Source organism: Melanaphis sacchari, unplaced genomic scaffold (genome assembly GCF_002803265.2).
Source record: "Melanaphis sacchari strain LSU unplaced genomic scaffold, SCAv2.0 Contig19_pilon_pilon, whole genome shotgun sequence".
Taxonomy (NCBI): Eukaryota; Metazoa; Arthropoda; class Insecta; order Hemiptera; family Aphididae; genus Melanaphis; species Melanaphis sacchari.
The window spans coordinates 1,123,805-1,146,707 of NW_020270975.1; the positions used below are offsets into that span (position 1 = coordinate 1,123,805).

Genomic DNA, 22,903 nt, shown 5'->3' on the forward strand with positions numbered 1-22,903 from the left:
AATTATAAATAATTTATGATCAATAATGAGAAATCATATTTTCTTTAAATTTGTTTTTTAAACATCAAACAATCTTGTTTGAGCAGTGCAGCAGGTGAAATTTTAAATGCACAATTATAATTATAATATGGTAAAGTTCTGATGTTTAAAATCCTATGACATTACACATCACACTTTTAGTGTAGCAAATTATGTTGAAACCATGGAGGAAAGGGTGTGTCGATGGATTAATTTTCATATTTTCATTCGTGGATTTATGTCATGAGAAATTTTTCCGTCTTCCACTGACAGTGATGGTAGTCTTAACAGGTTGCTTGGTGACGGCAGTGGATAAAAAGAAAAGCGATGAATACTTATATATAGCTATATAAGCGAGCGGGTATAGGTGAATTGTGAAAACATTATTTTTTCTCGAGAAGTGCTTCAGGTGGGAAACGTGACGTACACCTCGTTTGTCGGCTATATAATTTTTTGAAATTCAATTTGTAATGTACAGAGCTTTGGCGATTGAAAACAAAGATATAAGGTATAACTTACGGAGATAACGCTCATCGAAATACGTAGCCATAATAATATACATAGTACTACGTGTGTTTGCTGTATTGTATTATTATTATTTATAGTTTGTTATACGTTTGTCTGTCATTTCACGTGATGGTGACAAAAATCCTTTTTGGTCTATAGTATAGACTCTATATTATAGAGCATAATAGGTTCTCAACCTCTTGAGGACTATACCCCCTCTCATAAGTCTCATACTATTGTATTAGGTTACATTTCTGTTCATTACTACAAGATTGAAGTATGATTAATATTATAGGTATATATATGTATATATGTGTGTATACACACGTCGTGACTTTTGTTGGTTATTTAATTAATTTATAAATATAGGAAAAAATATTATTATTATCTAGCATTTTAAATCTATAACTGACATATATACATATGTATTATATACATTATACATATTTATATTTAATATGTGTATAGATTGTATAGATGTTTAAAACCCAATAGTATTCTCTGAATTATTATAAATAACGTATTTACTCAATAATGTTCGATAAAATATAAATAATCAGAAATAATGTTTCCATGTTTTGTGGTATTTTTTTTAAAATTTTTACTTCTTTCTAGGGCTCACTTTCCAGGTTGAGAATCATTTTTATAAAGCAGCGGTTTTCTTAATTTTATATAGATTATGGACCTCTGATCAAGGATTCCTTACCATTTTTTTTTCAAATATTTTTTTTTACTAGGTTCATCTCTTATTTAATAAGATATATTGTAAATAAAAAAAAAAAAATAATAAGAATTCAACATTATTAATGTGCTCATGTCACGTATGTCACATATTGACTTATGTGTTAAGGGCTGCCGTGGAACCTCGACATGAGTGTCACGGACATCCTTGGGGCCGTAGACCAAAGGTTAAGAAACGTTGCTATAGAATATAGATTCTATACTATATTAACGTATTCACTCACTATCATAATATTAATTATTATTATGTTTGTGTATAATATTAATTTTCGAAACGTGGATTATATTGAATGACTGAAAATGTTCGGCTTGACTATCGATGGTTGGATTGGCGTTTCATATAATATATTGGCGAGGTTTCTGGGAGTCCATCTCACTCCTCTACATTTTAATAGTCTCCCTAAAAATGGAATTGTATATACATAATATATCTATGCGTGGGATAATTAAATAAAAATAAGGGTTCAGTTACTTTACTGTAGATTTCGCCAAAAATGCAATCAAACGTCTGTCCACAGTATGAAGCTGTAGTTTTGTCACACACAATTTTTAGAAAAGTTTAGGAGTATAAATACATTAGACATAATTATTGATACTGTTAAACTTATTTTACTCTTTATTATTATCAGAAAATGTTGATTCCCGGTGGTGGAATCTACGATATCATTAGGAGATATACAAGATTTATAGGAGATCTAACCCTTGCAGAGAGGAATTGTGCAAAAAATTAGAAATCAAAATATATTATACACACAACTATACAGATGTCCTATTTTTTTTACCTTCGTCGTACATATTTTATCGTTATATCACTTTACTGTATTAAATAAGGCATAACATACAGGGAGGTTTATCATTGTTTTCTGTTTTAAGTGTTACTTTAATGAAAAAAAAATCAATAAAACAAATATATCGGGTCAATCTGTACATAAAATATACATATTATATTTTTCTACATCATGCCTCATGTCTAAATTTTAAAAGTGTAACGGTTACTAATAAATGTAATTGAGTAGCTGTGCCAAATAAATGTAATTATAATATTACCTGAGTAGGAATGCATTTTATTATAAATACAGTATATGAGTTGAAGTGGAGAGATTTTGTTATTCTCTCTTGTTAAAAACTATGATTAAAAAAACAATACAAATCGTAAACAAATATTATGCCGTAAACAATCCCAAAAACCTTTTTTAGCATATTGAACTCGGTTTTGACCTTTGGTAGTAGAAATGAGTAGCACTTGTAACGTATGTTTGGAACTACATCACACCTAGATGTTCGTGTATAGATTTATAATGTTCAAACTTATAGTAATAACAATTTCTCCGTGATACGTGCAAAAATATACTATGTTATTTTTACAGAAATACTTATACAAATATATAATATATTATAATTGTTTTTATTAACACAAAGATTGTTATGAATGGTTTGCATCAGCAGGTATTGTTAAAATGTATAATATTATAACATTTTCTGTTGAATTTATAACTCAAAAACAAATATTAGAATTTAAATTTTAAAAAACGTGATAAACATTTATGCATTTAATATAATCAAGTTTTTCTGATTATTTTATTAAATACCTAATATTAACAATAATATATTTGACTCATATCTATAAAACAGCCTTAGGCTTTAAAAGGTGAATCAATATTGTAATAATTACTGATTATCTGTTTTGTATTAATTGTTAATTGTTTTTATTAGTTATTATTATTAATAATTAAAAGTAATTTATAAATATTACATTAAAAGTTACATTTTATTAATAATACAATATTTAATACTTATATCATGTATATATTTTAATAAAAATCTAATATTTGAAATACAATTTAACTATGAAAAAGTATATTAGACTGAGCGGACAGATGAATGTATTAATTTTACAAAGATGTGTTTTTTACATGTATTTAAGTTTAAAAAAATACATTGATTTGTAACTTATATATATATTTTTCAATATTTTTTCTGGTAAGAAAGTGAATTTTAGTATTTCGGAGGATCAAAAGTAAACAATTTTATGTTCTTTTCTTAATAATTAAAAAAAGAAAAAACTAAATGAACGCGAGAATTTATCTATGCAAAATCAATAGGTGAAAAAATGTATTTGTTTGATTTTTTTTTTTGTAATTCAAAAACAAATAACCGTAGGTTTAAATTTTTATCAAATGTTTGTAGTATAAAAATGTACTAGTCCTTAGTCCTCTTAGTCTATTCATGCGCCTGCTATCGCGTACGTGCACGACCATACCCCTCCCCTCATTCTATCTATACCTAGAAGCCAATACATATTTTATATTTTAATGTTAATAAGTTGTCAGATAAAATATTGTATAAGTAGCTAGAAAAACATGGCAATAAATCTACCTTTAATATACACACACACACACACACACACACACACACACACACACATATATATATATATATATATATAATGTATATTTTATATTATATTTAAATAAACTACCTATAATTTTCATGAAAAAATATTTAAAATTAATATACTATTAAAGATAACATACGAGTATATACCTATTTTCCAAGTATGTAATATATTATAGAATTTAATGTTAAAATTTACAAATATTTGTTATTATTGACATATTGCTATTTCAACAGGCCGATAGATTTATCTTCGTGTGAATTTTAGGTACCCTTATACCAAAGCTTAGATTAGCCGTTATGTACTATTATTTATACATGAAAGTAAATATATAATTAAATTATGATTTAAAATTTCAGCGTTATAATATAGCATGTATATGTAGTATAAATATTTCAATATTTTTTCACAAACGCGATATATATATATATATAGAATATAAATTAATTTCAATCTTTTATAATTATAACTCATTTTTAATTTTACTGCTATATTTTTTTTTTGCGTTGAACTAAATTTATTTATAATTTAATATACATTATATATAATACCTAAGAAAAAATAATATGATAAATCATATATAATAGTTATTATTTGAAAGCACCAATTTGAAATTGAACATGAAATACAAGGCTTTGTAATAATAACGAAAATAACAAAAAATAGAGATAATACAATATTTAATATTTTGTTTTCCTACAGGTGGAAAATGCAATCAGAATCAAGTTCACTCCATACTCTTACAACAAAGCAAACTAAAAACAAGTAAGTTTTTAAAAATTTATTTTCTGCTACAAACATTATGAAATATGTAATATTACAATCTTACAGACGTTCATAAAATAACTTTATATTTGATTCCAAAATAATCGTTTTCATTTTTTATTTTTACCAACCTATATGGTAGCTCAATTATATATAATTGAATTCCTTAACATAATTTACAAGCATACCTACAAATTATATTCGTTCCCTTTATAGTTACTTTAAAATAGTCACATAAAAAACTATGGAATGAATATAATATCAAATTTATTAGTAAATGGGAGCATTTATTTTATATCTAATCATGAGTAATGCGTTGAGCTTTAAAGCATATTGAAAAAAACAGTAACCAAAAGATAGCATTGGTTTAGGACCTACGTAATATAAATTTGTATTGATGGCACTGTGAACACGGAGTCGCTATACAGTTAACGGCGTTAGCGCCAATTCTTTGATAAAAACAGTGAATTCTATAATTGATTAAAGTGTACCTACTGTTGTTTGTAAAAATCAATTTTCTAAAAATGTAGTATATAATAGTATATCTAATATATGAAATACTGGATAATTCGATATCGCATTACGGTTACGATAATAAAATATAATAATTTGATAAACACAATTAAAAACCTTCATATTATAATATAGTTGAATGAAAAATTTATTTTAAATAAATCTAATTTATACTAACCAAATAAATAAAAGCATAACAATTATATTTACAAAAGAATAAAAATAGAAGGTAACCATTATTTATTAAAATTATTAAAACAGTGTAAGCTGTATAATTACACTATTCTCTAAAAATATGATTAGTAAATTAAATCATGAAAAAAAAGAATTGATATAAATTTTCTCTTGATACCAAATTGCAGTTATTATAACATTATGTATATGTACTTACATAAACTTGTAATTCCGTATGTGTACGTTGTCAATTTCTACTTTCACACGTATGAGCAACAATAATAAATAATAATAATAATACAAAAATAAACTTGAAGTTTAAGCAATAGAATAACTTGTTTTATTGTAGCAGTATATATTCCATAAAATATTCTATTTACTTCATTTAAAAAAAAATCGTTAATTATCCTCAAATCAATTTTGATTTATAAATAATATTAAATGATTAAACTTAAATTTATATAAAATTAATTTTTCTGTTATTAAAGGTTTAAAATTTAAAATTATATTATATAATTTATATTTAAAGACAAAATTTATTACGTTATTATAAAATAAATAATATATTGACATGAAAAGTATATCATATATTGTTCATTAAAATTTAATTGCTGGTAGTTAAGCACTTTTCATGTTTATTAAAACAAATTGCGTAATGTAAAACAATTAATAATAACAGTTGAAAAAACTTATATTAATAATTATTTAAACTATTTTTGTTATTTTAAAACTCATGAATAATTACTGTTCAGGTCGGATTTAAAGTATACTCCATTCACGTTTAGAAGCGACCCGTATGCTCAGTTTTTATTGATGGCACGCAGATCACACATTTAACTGTTTCTACTTAATCAATCACTAGTAATATAAACACAGAATGATATCAAGTCCATGGGCAGAAGTCGGCCACCTAAGTCGCTTCTAAACGTAAATGGAGTATAATAGTAAGAGAAACAAATTGTTTTTAGTTCATCTCATTTTGCGAATATATATTTTATTTGTTTGTTAGAAAAACTAATAAGTAATTCTCATCTTGAAATAAATTTTGTCAAGATTAATATTTATAAAGAAAACAGAGGGAAACGATTTTAGATTGAAGAGTTTAATTTTCATTAATATAATTTTCTTTAGTCCAAGTAATTTACATACTATAGGTAGTATGTTATATGTTTTAATTTACAGGTAAAGAATTTAGATTCAAAAATTAATATATTATTTCTTCAACCCCACTCTCAACTAACTTATTACTTAATATTATTGGTTTTGATATTCAATATACGCAGAGCTATTAATATTTTCTTTTCTATGTAGGTAGGTACAAACATTATTGCTGCCATTAATGTCTAATGTCTATTATTAAATTGTTATTAATTATCGTTTCTATATTTTATAGCATATAATAAAGATGCGTTTGTAGCATGTCTTGTGTTACTAAAACTAATACAAATTAATTGATAAAATAGAAAATGGTTAATGTTGTAAAAGTTTATTTTACAGTAATTATTGTATAGGTACAAAGAGTGATATTCTTAAATTTTTAAATCAGAAATAAATTTTTTCCGGAATTAATAACACTGAAATTTGTATTAATTTACTTGGAAATACAAAATGTTTGTTGTTGCTGAAGGTACAATAATTTGACTACCAATAGTAATAAATGTGTTTGCAAAAGTTTTAAAATTTAATGATAATAATGATGTAATTTATAATGTAATACGTTCATGTACGGTTTATAAACATACTTCAATTTGATTCGTAATATGTTATTTTTCTAAGATAAAAAATCGTTCTTTATTTAGCAAAAGTACATATTATTAAAATAGTGGAAAAAATATGACAAGAATTTGATGGGTTCTTAATGTTCTCATATACTTGGATCCCTATTACCCCCAGTATCCACTTGCTGTGAGCGTAGTAATGAGTATGGTCATTACGGTAACCTATAAAATTAGACAACTAACTTTTTAGTCATTAAAGTAGACGAAAATAGAAAAAAAGTCTAGCTAAATCAAGATAACAAATTTGTATTTCAGGGTAACAGGGTTGGTACTACTATAAATTCCCTGAGTGTTAACGGAATTAATATATGATAATATAATTGATTCTTATGAATTTCTCGATACTCCCAGATCTTCTTTAGCATTCCTCGGAGTATACATCAACTAAAATTTTAGAAAATAGCTAAGGCTAATTCAAAAATTAATTTTAGGGAAAACATTTTATTTTAATACGTTTTGTGAACGCTTAGTAGAACTAATAAAGTTATTTTTTTACGATAAAAAAACAAATTCTGTGGAAATAAAATTTGAAATTTTGCTCATAGTACAACTATCGAGAAAGATGTTATTTGTGAAATGAGTAAATGTAATAGCTTATTCTACAATGAACAAATATTTAGAAGGCTAGAAAGTATTTATAGTTTATACTTTATGTTTATTATACACCCTATTGTCTTTTATTACACTACATACCAATTGCAGCAATATATTGGTTCTCGGAAATACATTTTAACTCGACTGTTGGTTATTTTCTCAACTTAATGTGCAAGCCAAACTCCGGTCGACTTTTTCAATTGGAAGTCGTCTTTTAAGACAAACCTTTCATGTTTAAAATGATAATAGGGTTAACTATTTACGTGGTCGTCACTTTTAAAATGTACTTACCTACTACATAGTTTAATATCATGGTTAACTATCTATCTAAAGGTAGAATTTTTATTTTTATTTTTCAAGTATTTTAAAGTGTAATGATTTATTTTTATTAGGTAAATACTTTTTACTTTTATATTCTATAGTTCTATAAACTCTGTTTGAGTTTATACGAGAGTCAGATTATTGTAAGTCTATAGTCTATATGATCGCTGCCATAACAAACTCTACATCGTTTTTACCATCATTTTATTATTACATACAAATTCTCTTTATATAAATGTATCCCCGCATATGTTGATAAATTAATCATCAAATTCATAAACATAAATGTCTCGTGGCCGACAAATTCAAATAAATATAATAACTTAATAATATAGTATAATTTTAACTATTTATTTGATTATAATATAATTTTTTTTCATTGAACATATTTTGATTTGTTAATTTCTTCAATCGATCGCATTACGTATTTCTGTGCCTTTTCTTTTATTCATTTGGGTATATGTACATATATAATATAGAGATATAAAACATTGTGTTTAAGTTTGAATAAATAAAAAGTATTCAATAACAATTTGAGATTTATTGAAAAAGATAACTTCATGGAAAAAAACTTACAATATAATCATTTAAGTATTAAATTATATTTGCCCATTCTCCATTTATCAAAAGTAATAAACTTTGGAAAATTCGTTCGATATAGGATTTCTTAATCAAACAGAATCATAGAAATAATATTATTTTAATGTTTAATATTTATTCAGTTTATTATTGTATGGTATACAAAATATAAGTTGTGTACACTGTACAGTATAATCAAAGATCGGATAATATTAGAAAGTATATAGATTTATAGATAGATTGGAATATAGAATATTTTGTAAATGTATTTTTGTATATATACATAATAGAAGATACTTTATGACAAAACTTCTAAGTATAAAAATAAGTATAATATTATAATAATAGTTAACAATATGTTAACAGTATAATTAACAATTATAAAAATAATATAATAAAAATAAATTTATCATACTTTGAATATTTATAGTTAAAATTAATTAATTATTGCCAAATTAAGAATTACCTAGCAAATTTTTAGAACAGTACAATTAAGCATACAATAATTATATAATTTAGAAATATTTAAAAGTACAATCAGTAGTCACTGGTTTGAGTAATTTATTCAGCATGTCAAAAAAAAGTTTCAAAACATATTTATTTATATTTTCCAGTAATATCTTAAGTACTGAAAAAACCTTACTAAGAAATAAATTATTTTTTTACAGTTTATTTCGACAACTATAGAAACATTAAGTGGTTAGGCATTATATTTATAAAATACTATTTATGGTATGTTCAGTTTAACTTTTATTATTTTGAAATATCTTGAAAATCATTGATTTATCCTTGATATAAACGTATAGTAGATAACATTTTTAAGTGAAACGCAATTAAATTAATAATGTTTATTGAGAACTACTAAATAGTATGAATATAAGGAGTTTATGTATAGAACAACAATTTGGCATACAAACTGTTTGGTTGCGGGTCAAGAGAGTTCCGGTCGATGACTTTGTAGAATTTGAACACGATCTAAATTGTTTATGATCTTATAAACACATTATATACTAGTAACTGCGATTCATTTTCAGACCATTGGGTGATAACTGAATTGATTGTTAAAATGCTTGAAAATTTTATTTATCAGCTGTCGTGAATGCGTTAGTAATAATGTATTTATAATATGAAACTAATTTATTGATATGCAATTTATTTATTTATATATATAAAAATATTCAGCCCAATAAATGATATAAGATTTGAAGAATTTTAAATAAATGTAGATTATATTTAAATATTTAAATATTAACATACAAAATGATAAATTATTTCGTTTAGCTAAACCTCATTTAATTCCAGTTAAAGTAATTTTTGTTAATAGCATTCCTTATAATTTATAACGTGCTATTTGAATCACGAATGGGGGCGTCATGATTTAATTTGGAGATTTGAAACTGTCATTATCAAAAGCTCTCGAATGTATCTCACAAAAACTCTTAATAATACCAAATTTGACAATATACTAAGTACTTTTATTAATTAATGCGTGCGTATACAAATTTTTCATTAACTATATTTTATGAATCATTATAAAATTTTAACGAACTTTACTAAATCATAACGGTTTTATAACCTAAATCATTTTTTCCGTATTAACAAAATATCTCGTAGTCAGCATGTTGTGTTTTTATTCAAACATATACGATTTACTTCATTGCGTTCTGATTATTTTAGTTTCCTTTTATTATATTAACTATATTGTAATAAATCTCCATGATGTGATGTTCGTATTTATGTGATTGTAGAACTATTACTACATGTGCACCACCGTGTACCAAATACTCTAAACAGGAAAGTTTCGATATGTTTATAATCAATCAAGTTTAAAGTTAATCGAAATTTAATACTCTGTCTAGTAGAAGATTTTTGTTCCTATTTGTTTCATCCGTCTCCGTATTTAATATATTTAACGAATTTTGTAGAAAAAAAAAATCAGAAAAAGCGATGATGTAAAACTTTTTTATTTCTTCGAAGGCGTTAGGTTCAAAATCAATCATTATATTCGTATTTCTCACAGTGGTCAGTAGTAAACACATTTTTAATACCCTATTGTTATTATTTTCATTTAATTATATACTCGTAAGTATATATTATATAACTATAAAAATGTCAAATGACATTTTCTAACACTGCTGACGTAAGTCGTAAATATATTTATCGTCTTGTATTTTTAAAATATTATATTTTCCATTTTAATACCTATAATTTCGACGGTTGACTGATATTTTGAACGATGGTTACATAATTTATAGGTACAATAAAGGATATTAATATAATATATCGGCTTATTTTTTGTTTCCTCGCTGAAAACGAATATACTTATCACATACGTGTAGTACACTATATGTAATTGACTGGAGCCGAGATACTGTACTACGTCACTCAATCCTGAGATGATGCACGTTCCATTACAATATATACGATAAAATATTAAAATAAACTGCTTATCAATAATACAATATTGGTGCGCGCCTACACATATTGTGCAATAATACTCATAAAAACGCTGGATACTAAAAGCGCTGGCAAATCGATATCCATGCAATAATATGATTAAATGTTAGTGCGTGATGGAAGGGTATAATATTTAATAATTTCCAACCTAACTGTAGATTTAAAAATGTTTGTTTAGTCTTTTTAGAAAGTTTAAGCTGTTCGAGTTACTTCTCATATATTATAACCTATACGATTTATATAATATTATCAATCACTGTACTATATGTACTTACTTAGATTTTTTTACGTCTACCCTACCTATACGTACCTAACCTATTTTTACTATTGTTTTGATTTCCAATGGCATTTTTTTACATTTTTTTCTTTAAAAATATCAAAAAATAACAGATGTGTATAATCAAATGCTGTTATTATGATAACTAAGCGTTAATACTTTGCGTTGCAGTACAAACTAAATATGATATACAATAATGATAATTAATAGTATTTATAATTAATTATTACCACTCATCAGAAATATATAATAATTGAATTAATTTTATTAATCTATACTACCCATTTTTTTTTTACCAATCAAATTTTGCTACGGTGATGAAATGTTTAAAAATCATATTAAGTAAAATATGTTATTAAGATTTTAGCCGAATCATTCAGCGGCGACAGTGTAACAGCAGATAGACTCGACGGCGGCTGTCGCTAATAAGACGTCAGCTGTTCCGGCGCCGGGCTTACGGTACTGCCTTCTTCCCGCTGTCGCCGATTCAACGTTTTAGCCGGCAATCTTGTCCATTATGTTTTTTGTTGTTTTTTCCCCGCCATCGATATAATTTATCTATCCGTATAAGCCCCCCCAGTCGTGTATTTTTCGATCGATTAGGACAAAGAAATAAATGGACAGACCGAAAACAAAAATAATAACTACTCGATTTCGCTATTGACGACCTCGTCTGCGACGATGGCATGTGCAATGGTTTAAAATCCAATTATGTAACAAAATTACGGATATTCACTCACGAATATTGTGTGCTGCAACGGTGCGCCGTGTATTGTGACTGAGGACGTAATCATAATATATTTTAAGTAATGATATATGTTGTGAATACAATTTATTTTTAGTCTTACTGAAATTTTTGCCTTGATAAACTAATAAAAATTAAGACGTACAAATATCTTAAATTGAAAATTTGTTATTAAAGAGGTATAGACATAGTGAATTATACCTAACTTTTAATTCTAGTTGTTGACCATACACGGAAAAAAAAATTATAGTTGTTACAACCACATAAATGATTAACCCAACCATAATCTCAGGTTAATATAGTGACACAATAAATGTATAGTTGGGAATACTAAAATGAATTAGTTGAATCTACATGGTTGGAATAACTATAAAATAGTAGTTAAAAATGCAACTATAAAATTATAGTTAAAATTTCAACTATAATGAATAGTAGAATTAACCAGTTATTATAGTTAAAATAACTATATTTTTGTGGTTAAAAAGTATCTGCAAAAATATGAAAAAAATGCAAAAACTAAATTGCTTCGAGTTCGGGAATTGAACCTGGATAGGTGTCCCTAACCCTATAAGAGTCCTACGCCCTAACCTACCTAACTACCTATCAGATTAGTCTGTAAGGGCGAAATTAATTATTTAAGCAAATTAATTTTTTTTTTAAATCTTAATATTTTTATTTTATCATTCAACTTTTAATTTGTTTTTGTGTTTAAGATTAAACAAATAATTAAAAATAAAAATAGTATATATTAGGTAGTTGATTTAGCATCAAATGTATTAATAATAAAATATTCAAAAAAAAATAATAAAAATACAAATCATACATTTACACATCTGATCGCAAAAGCAGATGCAGACGCAAACACAGGTCACAAACGAATGACGATGACAATATTGTAAACTTATAATAATGCTTATAAGTTGTAATAATAATGTAGCAAGTTCTGGAACTTCTTTAAACACGTCATGTATATGTTTATACAAAATCAAAAATCACGATTATTGGGAAGATTGTAAAATCATGGAATTCGATTTTATAGCGAGTACTCTAGATTATTTGAAATTACATATCCGTACGTGTAAACGATTAACCCTTTTTTACGAATATCGTTTAATTGGAACTATATAAGTAGGCATTAGATATAAACACGCAAATTCACTATAATATGCCATTTAGATACTAAAATATATAATAATAATTAATAACACATCATGAAGTACCTATGCAAGCTATCTTTCCTTGAATTAGCTATCACATGTGTAACGTGACAAAAGTTATTCGAAATGTTCAAATGTTTTTAATTGTATTTAAACCAAATTTTAATCATTTGACATTTCATAAGTCTTGTACAAAATTCTAACTTTTGAATTAGGCGGGAAAGTTGCGCCATGGTTATGGTTACTATAACTGTTTAATATTTGTACACCAACTATTTCATATGGTTATATTTGAATTACTAGTTTATATAGTTGCAATAACTATAAAGCAAGTTGGTTTGACTATAATTGTTCAACTAATTCATTTTAGTATTTTTAACTAAACATATTGTTTGGCACAACTAAATTATTTATTACACCAACTAGAAACTATCTAACTATTTACTATAACTAAATTTTTTTTTTCCGTGTATATATAATATTATATAACCAGATCAACTGCAAGACGGTCTGTTATATTATTGTATTACTGTTAAAAACCTGCATACGAGTTGGGTCCCAGATCACATTTTTATAGTTGAGTCTGGGATTGTTTTAGGTACATTTACACGTTTTTGTTGGATGCTGGATGTTCATATGTTATATATCGACACACGTCAAATATTGTATATTATAATAGTAATAGAATTTTTCGTTTCATTTTGTGATACATCACTTTTTTTCAGGTTCTTAAAAAATTCGTTTCTCTTGTTTACAGATAATAATGATACCAGTTTATAAATAAACCACCCAAAGCTCAATCACAAAGGTTATTATCGTTCCGTTATAATAAACCTATTATCATTTTATTTGCACGTAGATGTAGTAGTTTATTAAAATTTACGATAAACATGGTATGTACGTTATCAATTAATGAAAATTTCATTATCTCTAAGTTTCTTTTAAATTCAAACTATCAAATTGATTAGGTACCAATATCCATTATTGTACAAAAATATATTACTGTTAATATCAATTTATTATTAATTATTATATGTTTAGTATATTCCCACTACAAAATAAATTATTTAATTTTTCGTTGGTTACTCGGTTATCATTGACGAATTATAAATTATATACTAAAGATACATTGAACCTATTGAACGAGTAGAAACATTTGTATGGATTCGTTTCTTTACCGGACTTGTTCATTTGAAACAATTCGTACATAAACGATCTATTATTAAACTATAAATGATGTAAACATTTGATAATACGAACTGTAATAACGATAAATATAGGTAATGAAATCGGAAATTTTTTAAGGTTGCGATAATTTTATATTGTCAATAAGGAAAATCTGTTCGAAAAAATGCGTTAAGTTTACAAACATTGAAATTTATAATATTTATGTTTTCAATGTTTTCAATGTTTTCATTGAACTAGCTGTGTGTCCAGATTACTGCGTTCAAATGACACGACACCGTAAAATATATTTTAGTACTTATCAAAAAACATTCAGGACCCAACTTGTGTAGCGCTCATTATAATTCGGGACACGGATAGAGTGTAATATCCAAATTCATGATCCAAATATTATATAGTACTACCAATAACCGGTAATAGTTCTCATAATGTCTAGGACACAACTTGTATAATATAAGTTATGTTTCGGTTATCTCATATTCATTCAAAAATATAAAATTCAAGTGATTTTGATTATCTTGAATTATCGTATTTTTTTAATAATATGGACAACTATAGAAGGGTATCAAGAATGAGATCGGTCCTCTAAGTCGGAGGTTTGAATTGGCCGATAATTAATATTTTTCAAAAGAAACTATAATAATATATAATTTACTTAATATAATTTTATATTATTTTCACTTGAGTTGCATTATGTTTATTGAAAATTACCCGTTCTTAGGTCAATTTATATAGACTCGAAGAGCGAGTTTTAAAGCGTTTTGATATTTTTATAATATTGTAAAGCTTCGTAAGTTTAGTATACCTATAGTGTATGCTGATAACGTGATAATTAAGTAAAATCAATCTGTTTTTCATAAGGCAATTATTACGCGATAGTTCCATACATATTATTGATATTCAAATAATCTTTATATACGCATTGTGATTTGGAAAAATCTCTTATACCTAGTTCATTATACAGAAAAAAATAAAAATAAGAAAGACCGGCAAAGTCATATAATGTTGGCGGTTTCGATTCATTTTGTAAATCGTGATTCCACAAGATTTGTTTGTAACAGTATTATTGTCAATGTTTGTATATACAAACTCACGCGGGCGCGTACAAACTCACTTTTATATTATATAAACACAAAAGTACAACCGTAACCAATTTATTTGCAACCATTATCAACGAAATACGATTTTAGATTTTATGAAATGCAATGAAACTATATGTATATTGATTTTATGACAATGTTTTTTTTTCTTTTGTAGTGCTTACCTAGTAAAAACACTTATACATTACCAAGTATCAGTTTTACATAATAAAACATTATATATACCATTTTAAATCTGTTAGACTAAAATTTCTTCTTATAATGTAAGTCATGACATTTAGGATACGATCTGCAATCTGAATGTTTAATCGGATGTGTTAAATCGAGAATCCTAAAAATCTAAAAAAAAAGAATATGCATAAGTTATAAAATAAAGCTGTTAGTTTTCATAAAACCCATCCGTTAAATAAAATGTAATGGATATACGTTGTCATTATTATATTTTATAAGACACGATATTATTAGTTGAAATCAATAAGAATTTATTTTAATTTGATTATCAATCGTTTAATTTTCACTGTGTTATTACGTACTTATTGTTAATGACGAAATTAAAAAGTATTTAAATAATTGTAAATGCTCATACTATTGTTAACAAATTAAAGTGAATAAACTGTTTGGTACATAAACTAATAATTATCATAATTAACTATCTAAATGTTGTAATGTTGAAAACCTTTGATTAGTTAAAATACATATTATTTTTGTACTTAGAACTGAAAAACTTTATGACCTTGTAGTAATTTTGAAAGACAGATAACTTATTTTATATGAATTAAACTTTAAATATAATTTAAAAATTTTTATTATAAGAATATTGCTGAAATAAGTGAACAAGACTATTTGTTGTTGTATAATTGTAATAACTAAAAATTTTGTACGAAAGTGGTATACATAGTTTGCAAGGAAAGTGTTTGAATTTAGAATGTACATATATAAATTCTAGCCGACTTTTAGATAGGTATACTCATTTTCTGTAACAAATGATTAATATATTAAAATAATTATTTAACGTAGTATTAAGGTGTAAAGCTATAAAGAAACAACAATCCTGACAATGATACAGCATAGCTACGCAGAATAATTCTCTAAGAATACTCACCCTCATTTTTTCTTCAAATAAAAAGTTAATTTAAATTTTGATTTTTAGAATTTTTAAATATATACTTAAGGACCATATTTTTTCAATGCTTAGATTTTTTAAGGTTTGTAAGTACCGTGAAAATACCAACTTATTATTTTTTAAATAGTTTTTCTTTTTTATATTATTTTCAACAGATGAGTTTTTTGAAAATGTTGATGTATCTATAAAAAAATTTAAATGAGTAGTTTTTGAATTATTTAATTTTGTGTATTAAAGATAATAGAATTGGAATATTTAGATGAGAGGAGCTTTAATGATTTGAGAATTTTAGTAATAATTATTGTATTAATTATTTATCTGTCGATATTTTAAATTTATTTTTTAATTGATCCTAAAAAAATAAATACCTAATTCAATATTATACATTTTTGTAAAACAGTTTTTTGAGATTATTATCTTTAGTAAGTATATATATTTTAATAACTCAGAAACTACTCGCATTTAAATTTAGATACACCGTTGTTTTCAAAAAAATATCTTAACAATTTACAAAAAAAAAAGGTTGGTTTTTATTTGAAAAAAGAAGATATCACCACATGGTTTTTTTTTTAGATAGTATAAAAAGCTAAATTATTCATAATTAAAGAAAAAATAGGGCCAATAATTTTTGATAAATCACACTGTATAATATAATAGCATATAGAGATAATTCTACATTTTTAAATAATAGTATTGATACAATAAAAAAAAAAAAATGGAATATAAATTTAACCACAACAAAATTAATACATAAAAAATTATTTTTATAAAATAGTACAGACTTGGTCTTATAGTATTTACATTTGAAGCATTACCAAATCAACAGATGTATCTTTACCACCCATTAAAAACTTTAAAATTTATTACGATGACTAAGACTTATAATAAATTCTCTTATTAGTTTGTCAGTAACGTTTCTTTCTTTATAAAATAGTATAATATAAATGTAACAAATAAATCAACATGGATAATTATACAAAACATTATTAAATCGGTCATATTGAGAAAAACAACGTAAAAACATGTGTCGAAAATATTTTTCACCAACTCGAGAAAATTTGGTTTAAGTATTTATCCTAACATAGTTTAACAAAAATATATTAACGAATAAAACGCAGAACTTCTATTATTAAATGGTTTCTTATAATATTAAATTTTAAAGATTTTAATAGTTGTAGTAAATTTTAGGATGTGTCTATCTCTATGCTATCAATGTCACTTATTGGTTAATCAAACAGATAGTCATTTATTTGATAATAATAAAAAAATATATTTTGATTTTTACGGCTTTTATTTTGTTATTATTATTTTTTGTTGATAAAATATCTACAATCTATTCACGAAATAGCGCTAAAATAGTCAATTTGTGTATGTAATGATAAGATATTGATAGTAATTTATTTGATAAACAAGCTCTACCTACGGGCTATGAGTGACACTTAACGTAGAACTAATTTTTTTGACTTAAAAATAAAAACAGAAATGTTGCAAATAGCAAAATTTTGAATTTATAAAAGAAGAGATTTTCGTAATCACGTTCTATTTATTGTATGTCAAAACATTATGTATAATTACTTAATATCTTATAATATAATATACATTATAATTTATAATATTACTTACATATTGAAAAGCATCTGCGATCGATATAACATTATAGTGTATAAAATAGTCCTTACTTATGCCTATTGTCTATTAGTGATCGTATAGGTACTAACCGTTTTTGTTGTTTGTAGGTGTACTTACACATAGTATATTTTTCCAAATTAAATACATGTTCCTTTTGAAATAAATAAAAAATTGTAATGTTCAGAAAATATTAAACTATTATTATTACATGCATTTTTATGAAATTTGAACTTATAGCTTACAGAAAAATTATAAATTAATTATTTTCTTCTTCCTCTTGTCCAATAAATTTAACAATAATTTACAACAATTTAACGCTACTAGTAAGTAATAATTAATTTACATTTTAATATGTTGTGTCACTAGACATACTAGTTTTTTGTATTTACCAATTCTGCAATTTCGCAAAAGTAAATTTAATGTGGAATATATTATTGAAAAAAACTCAAGAGATGAAAAAGTTCAATTATTTTTGACATATACTGAAACATACGATATTTCAAGTTGAGTGCAAATGCATTTATAAAATTCTTGAATTCTAAAAATGAGTTAATTACGTATTCTATTTATTAAATTGTGTAGTCAAGTGGTAAATTTGTTGTGGTTTCATGTATTTATTCGTGGTATTAAATAGTTACTTAAATTATTAATAGAAAAAAAATATTTTTAAATTGGACCGTTAAATAAAAATAGAAAAAACCGATAAAAAGATAACTTGTTTAGTTTTTTATGTAACCGATTTGGTGAAGATACAGCGAGTATACTCAAGAAGATTTTTAATGGCAATTGTGTGTATTATGGGTACTAAAATTTTTAAGTTGTATTCACCATATTTATTTATTATTTAAATAATTTCGTAAGCCATGCAGCTATATTTATATTATAAAATTCTAAGATTAACCCAATTTTTATAACCTGTTGTTAAAATATATTATGACTTCTTTTGTTATAATATAATATTTGAGGAATTTTATGGAACACATTTGATTATAAAGGTCAATAATAACCGCATCAGTGTTTTCTAAAAAAAAATAAACGCATAAAAATTCGATGGATCTAAATTGGTTTTATAAATTTTAACGTAATACGATTTTTACACGCATTTGCTCAGAGTGAAATACTTACATAATGTATAAAGTATCTCCGCCATTTTGATTTTCATATATAATTTTAAAGTAAATAAATAAACGACTTATATTGTTATGATAACTATATAACTTTTACTAAATAGTAATTGGTAAATTAGCTAATTAATCGAATTTGTAAAGAAAATAATTTAATTCAACACATTTAATTTAAGTACTATCGCGATGATATATTTTCCAAGCATTTTTATTTTATTGTTTATTATACATAGTAAAATCAGATAAGATATATAAACTACTAATATGTGAAATATTAATATAATCATGGTAAAAAGTGATTGCTGTGCATCGCTGGCGCCGCAGACCACGGCAACAAATTGTGTATTAGTATTTTACACGCACACCATTTAAAAAGTGGTTAAATAAAAATCAGAAAGATGCTCTGTTGGATAGTAGGTTTCGACTTTCATGTATACCACTTCATTGAATAGGTCACTTACACTCATTAATACCAATCTTAATTAAATGATAGATTATATTTAATTGAATGCTATTTGTTATGTACGATATAAAACGATTCTGATCGGAGACTGCTGGTCAGTTAATATTTCTAAGAAGATTTTAAAATTTATTTATAAAACTATTAGTATTTTATTTTTTTATTTTAATAGGTAGGTTGTATTTTACCAAAATATTGCAAGTACATATAGTAAAATATCATAAAAATATTATGATATATAGTATATATTTATTAGTATTGTTATTCAGTTATAAGTTAATAAAGATGTACAACAAACTACGTAAATAAATTTGGTTGACTAAAATAATTAACAGTGAAAATATTTTAAATATTTTGAAAATGTAATTATGCATAGAAAATAGTAATATACGAATCGCAAAAACTTTTAAGTCTCAACGATCTCTAGAGGACAAATCTTTAGAGTAAGACTTATTATTTTTCTTTTAAATATTAGATTTTTTCAAATTTTAAACTTTAAATTTAAGTAGGTACGTATATTTTACCTCCGTTGACGATATACGTGTGTTTATTTTTCAAACGTTTATCGCAAGCGCGCATTTACACAGCATCAGATATCACATAGCAGCCAACAACTCATAAGAAAAAAATAGGGGCTTTTAAATTATTTGAGTTAGAAAATAATCGGGAGAAGGTAGGAAAATGGATTCTTTTAAATCTCTCAAAGCGGTAACTCAAAAACAAAATATGAGGCCCCGAATCACTCAATCACCAAAAGAACAAAATACAACCACCACCACATCACCTAATGCCAGAAGTTTCAACGAATCTATGAAATAAAAAAAACTCAATAAATTAAATTAATATAGTGCACAATAAGACATTACTTAATGTAATAAGCGTAAAAATTCCGACCAATGATAACATAGTCTAACTACAGCCAAAATTAACTTCCTAGAAAAAAAAAAAACAAAACAAAACCTATAATAATTCAAATTGAAAATAACACTAACACTATCAACTAGAAAGATTATACGAGTATAATGGTCATGTCTAAAATTATTTTACCAAAAAATATTATCTTTATATCATGCATATTGGAAGATAGATTTTGTATTTTCTCATAAAATATAAACTGGATTAATGAATTAATTAAAAATCACGTACATTACCGATACTTCAATTAAAATGCGAAGATATCATTACTCAAATAAAATAATTATACTATTTATTATTTGTCCAACGATTCTCAATGAAATAATATTACAATCACTTTATTCGGACAATGTAACACCCGTCAGCTTAAGTACTAATCCAAGAGTCAAAATACACGAAATAGGACTCAAGCATATTCTCAACTTTCGTAAACAAAATATATACATTATACCGGAAAAATTTAACTACCTACTTCAATAGTTACCACTCACGATAAGATGAATTATCAAATATTTATAATAAACGACCAATCAACATATTTTGTCTTTAAAAAAAAAAAAAACCATACCTCTTCAACGTGTCCTTTAAATGAATTCTTCAACAACACTGTTGCAAATATTTATATTAAACTACCATCAACATGTTTATATTACTCAGCCGAAACAGTTGCTACGGTCATTTAGTACATATACTCGTAAACAAAGATGATAACCAGAAATATATTGTTTTAAGTGACTCGTTGAAAGCGCCTTCATTAATGTAAAAAACAAATTTAATCCTAGTTATTTAGCAATACAAGTCCAAAAGAGACTAGAAGAAGTAAAAAAAAAAAAAAGAACAATAACATAGTCTTAATCTGGATTCCTGGGCATATAGATGGATTCTTGGACACATAGAAATAGTCTCCAATGAAAGGGCAGATAAACAAATCAAGCTAGCTACCCGCTCATCGGATTCACATTACATCAACATTTCCACAATCACAGATGTAAAAAAACAAATAAAATAAAACACCATGTCTCTTTGAAAAAAGAAATGAAACATCCAAAAAACAAATTAAATCAGATTAAACAAACTGTCAAAAGATGTAAAGAAACCCAAATATATATAAGTACCACGAATGAAAAGAAACCATATTGGGCCGAAATCGGTCACACAAGGCTGACGAATGGAAATTTTATGGCAAAGAACAACCCATCAATGTATCAATCATACGGCACCACGCTCACTGTCAAACGAATATTCAAAGAGAGCATAAAATTCGGGAGAAACAAAGAAAAGAACTTAACATAAGCCACCTGATTGGAACAAGTCTAATTCTAAATTTAAAAAATAGAACAATACGGTCAAATTCTTTAAATTAATCAAAATATTACATCTAATATAGCCTACTATATTATTACACTATACATAAATATCTAATTATTTAATTTAAAATAATTGTATTTTTTATTAAATGTAATAATGTACATATAAATATAATGCTAACGACCTTAATAGTCAAACCAGAAATTATATAATTTCAAGACTAAAAAAAATAATTGTTATATTATATTCATTAAAAACCGTAAATTCTTCACGTCGATAAACTCACGCTATTCTCATGTTATAGAATTATATTGAATGCGCGTGATAATTTGGATGTATTAGTTAATGTCTGTCATATTTATAAAGTATTCAAAATTTCATAAAATGTATACTATGCATACTCAGACATTAATGCAAAACTAATATACATATATAGGTACAATTTTATTGTATTGGTCATATATTAAAATAATAATAATAATAATGATCAATAACCATCTACAATATAATTTGGTATAATTATTATTTTTATCTATTTAATAAAAAAGAAAAATATTTCTATTAAATGTTAATTATACAATGTGAAGAGTATTATTTATCAAGGGTTTCAAATATTATACAATAAAAAAGAGCAAAAGGCCTACAGGTACTGTGTGTGTTTTCGCCGATTGTCGTTTTTTCATCGCTATTGTTAATTTTGACCTTTTTTGTAAGACAATTGTGCATCGTTCAATTTTTGGGTTATACATCATTTGCGTATCAGCCGTTTAAAATGTCTTACATTATTTGCGCATCAATATTATTTAACAATAGAACTTAAAAATAAGTGTATCCCCAAAAGTGCTAGTTGTTTTCTAACTTTGATCTTAAAATTCGTACCTCTCCAAATCTACTCTCGTAACATCCAATTTTCAAATATTGTACACATACTTCTGTTTTAAAATATATAAGAGGTAATATTATGATAAATAATATAGTGATAATATTGTATAGATAATCAGTTAGTAATAACACAACTAAGACGTACGGTTGACTAAT

At 25.1% G+C, this 22,903-nt stretch overlaps 1 protein-coding gene across 3 annotated transcripts in view; it reads left to right on the forward strand.

The window, feature by feature from the left end:
• The window catches only part of LOC112593002 (adenylate cyclase type 8), a 137,445-nt gene that overhangs the window by 13,299 nt on the left and 101,243 nt on the right, over positions 1-22,903 (forward strand). For all 3 annotated transcript variants that reach the window (XM_025337193.1, XM_025337192.1, XM_025337194.1), the window contains exon 2: positions 4,364-4,426. In XM_025337193.1, the coding sequence (XP_025192978.1) occupies positions 4,371-4,426 (56 nt within the window). In that variant the 5' untranslated portion in view covers positions 4,364-4,370. The remainder of the gene's footprint in view (positions 1-4,363; positions 4,427-22,903) is intronic.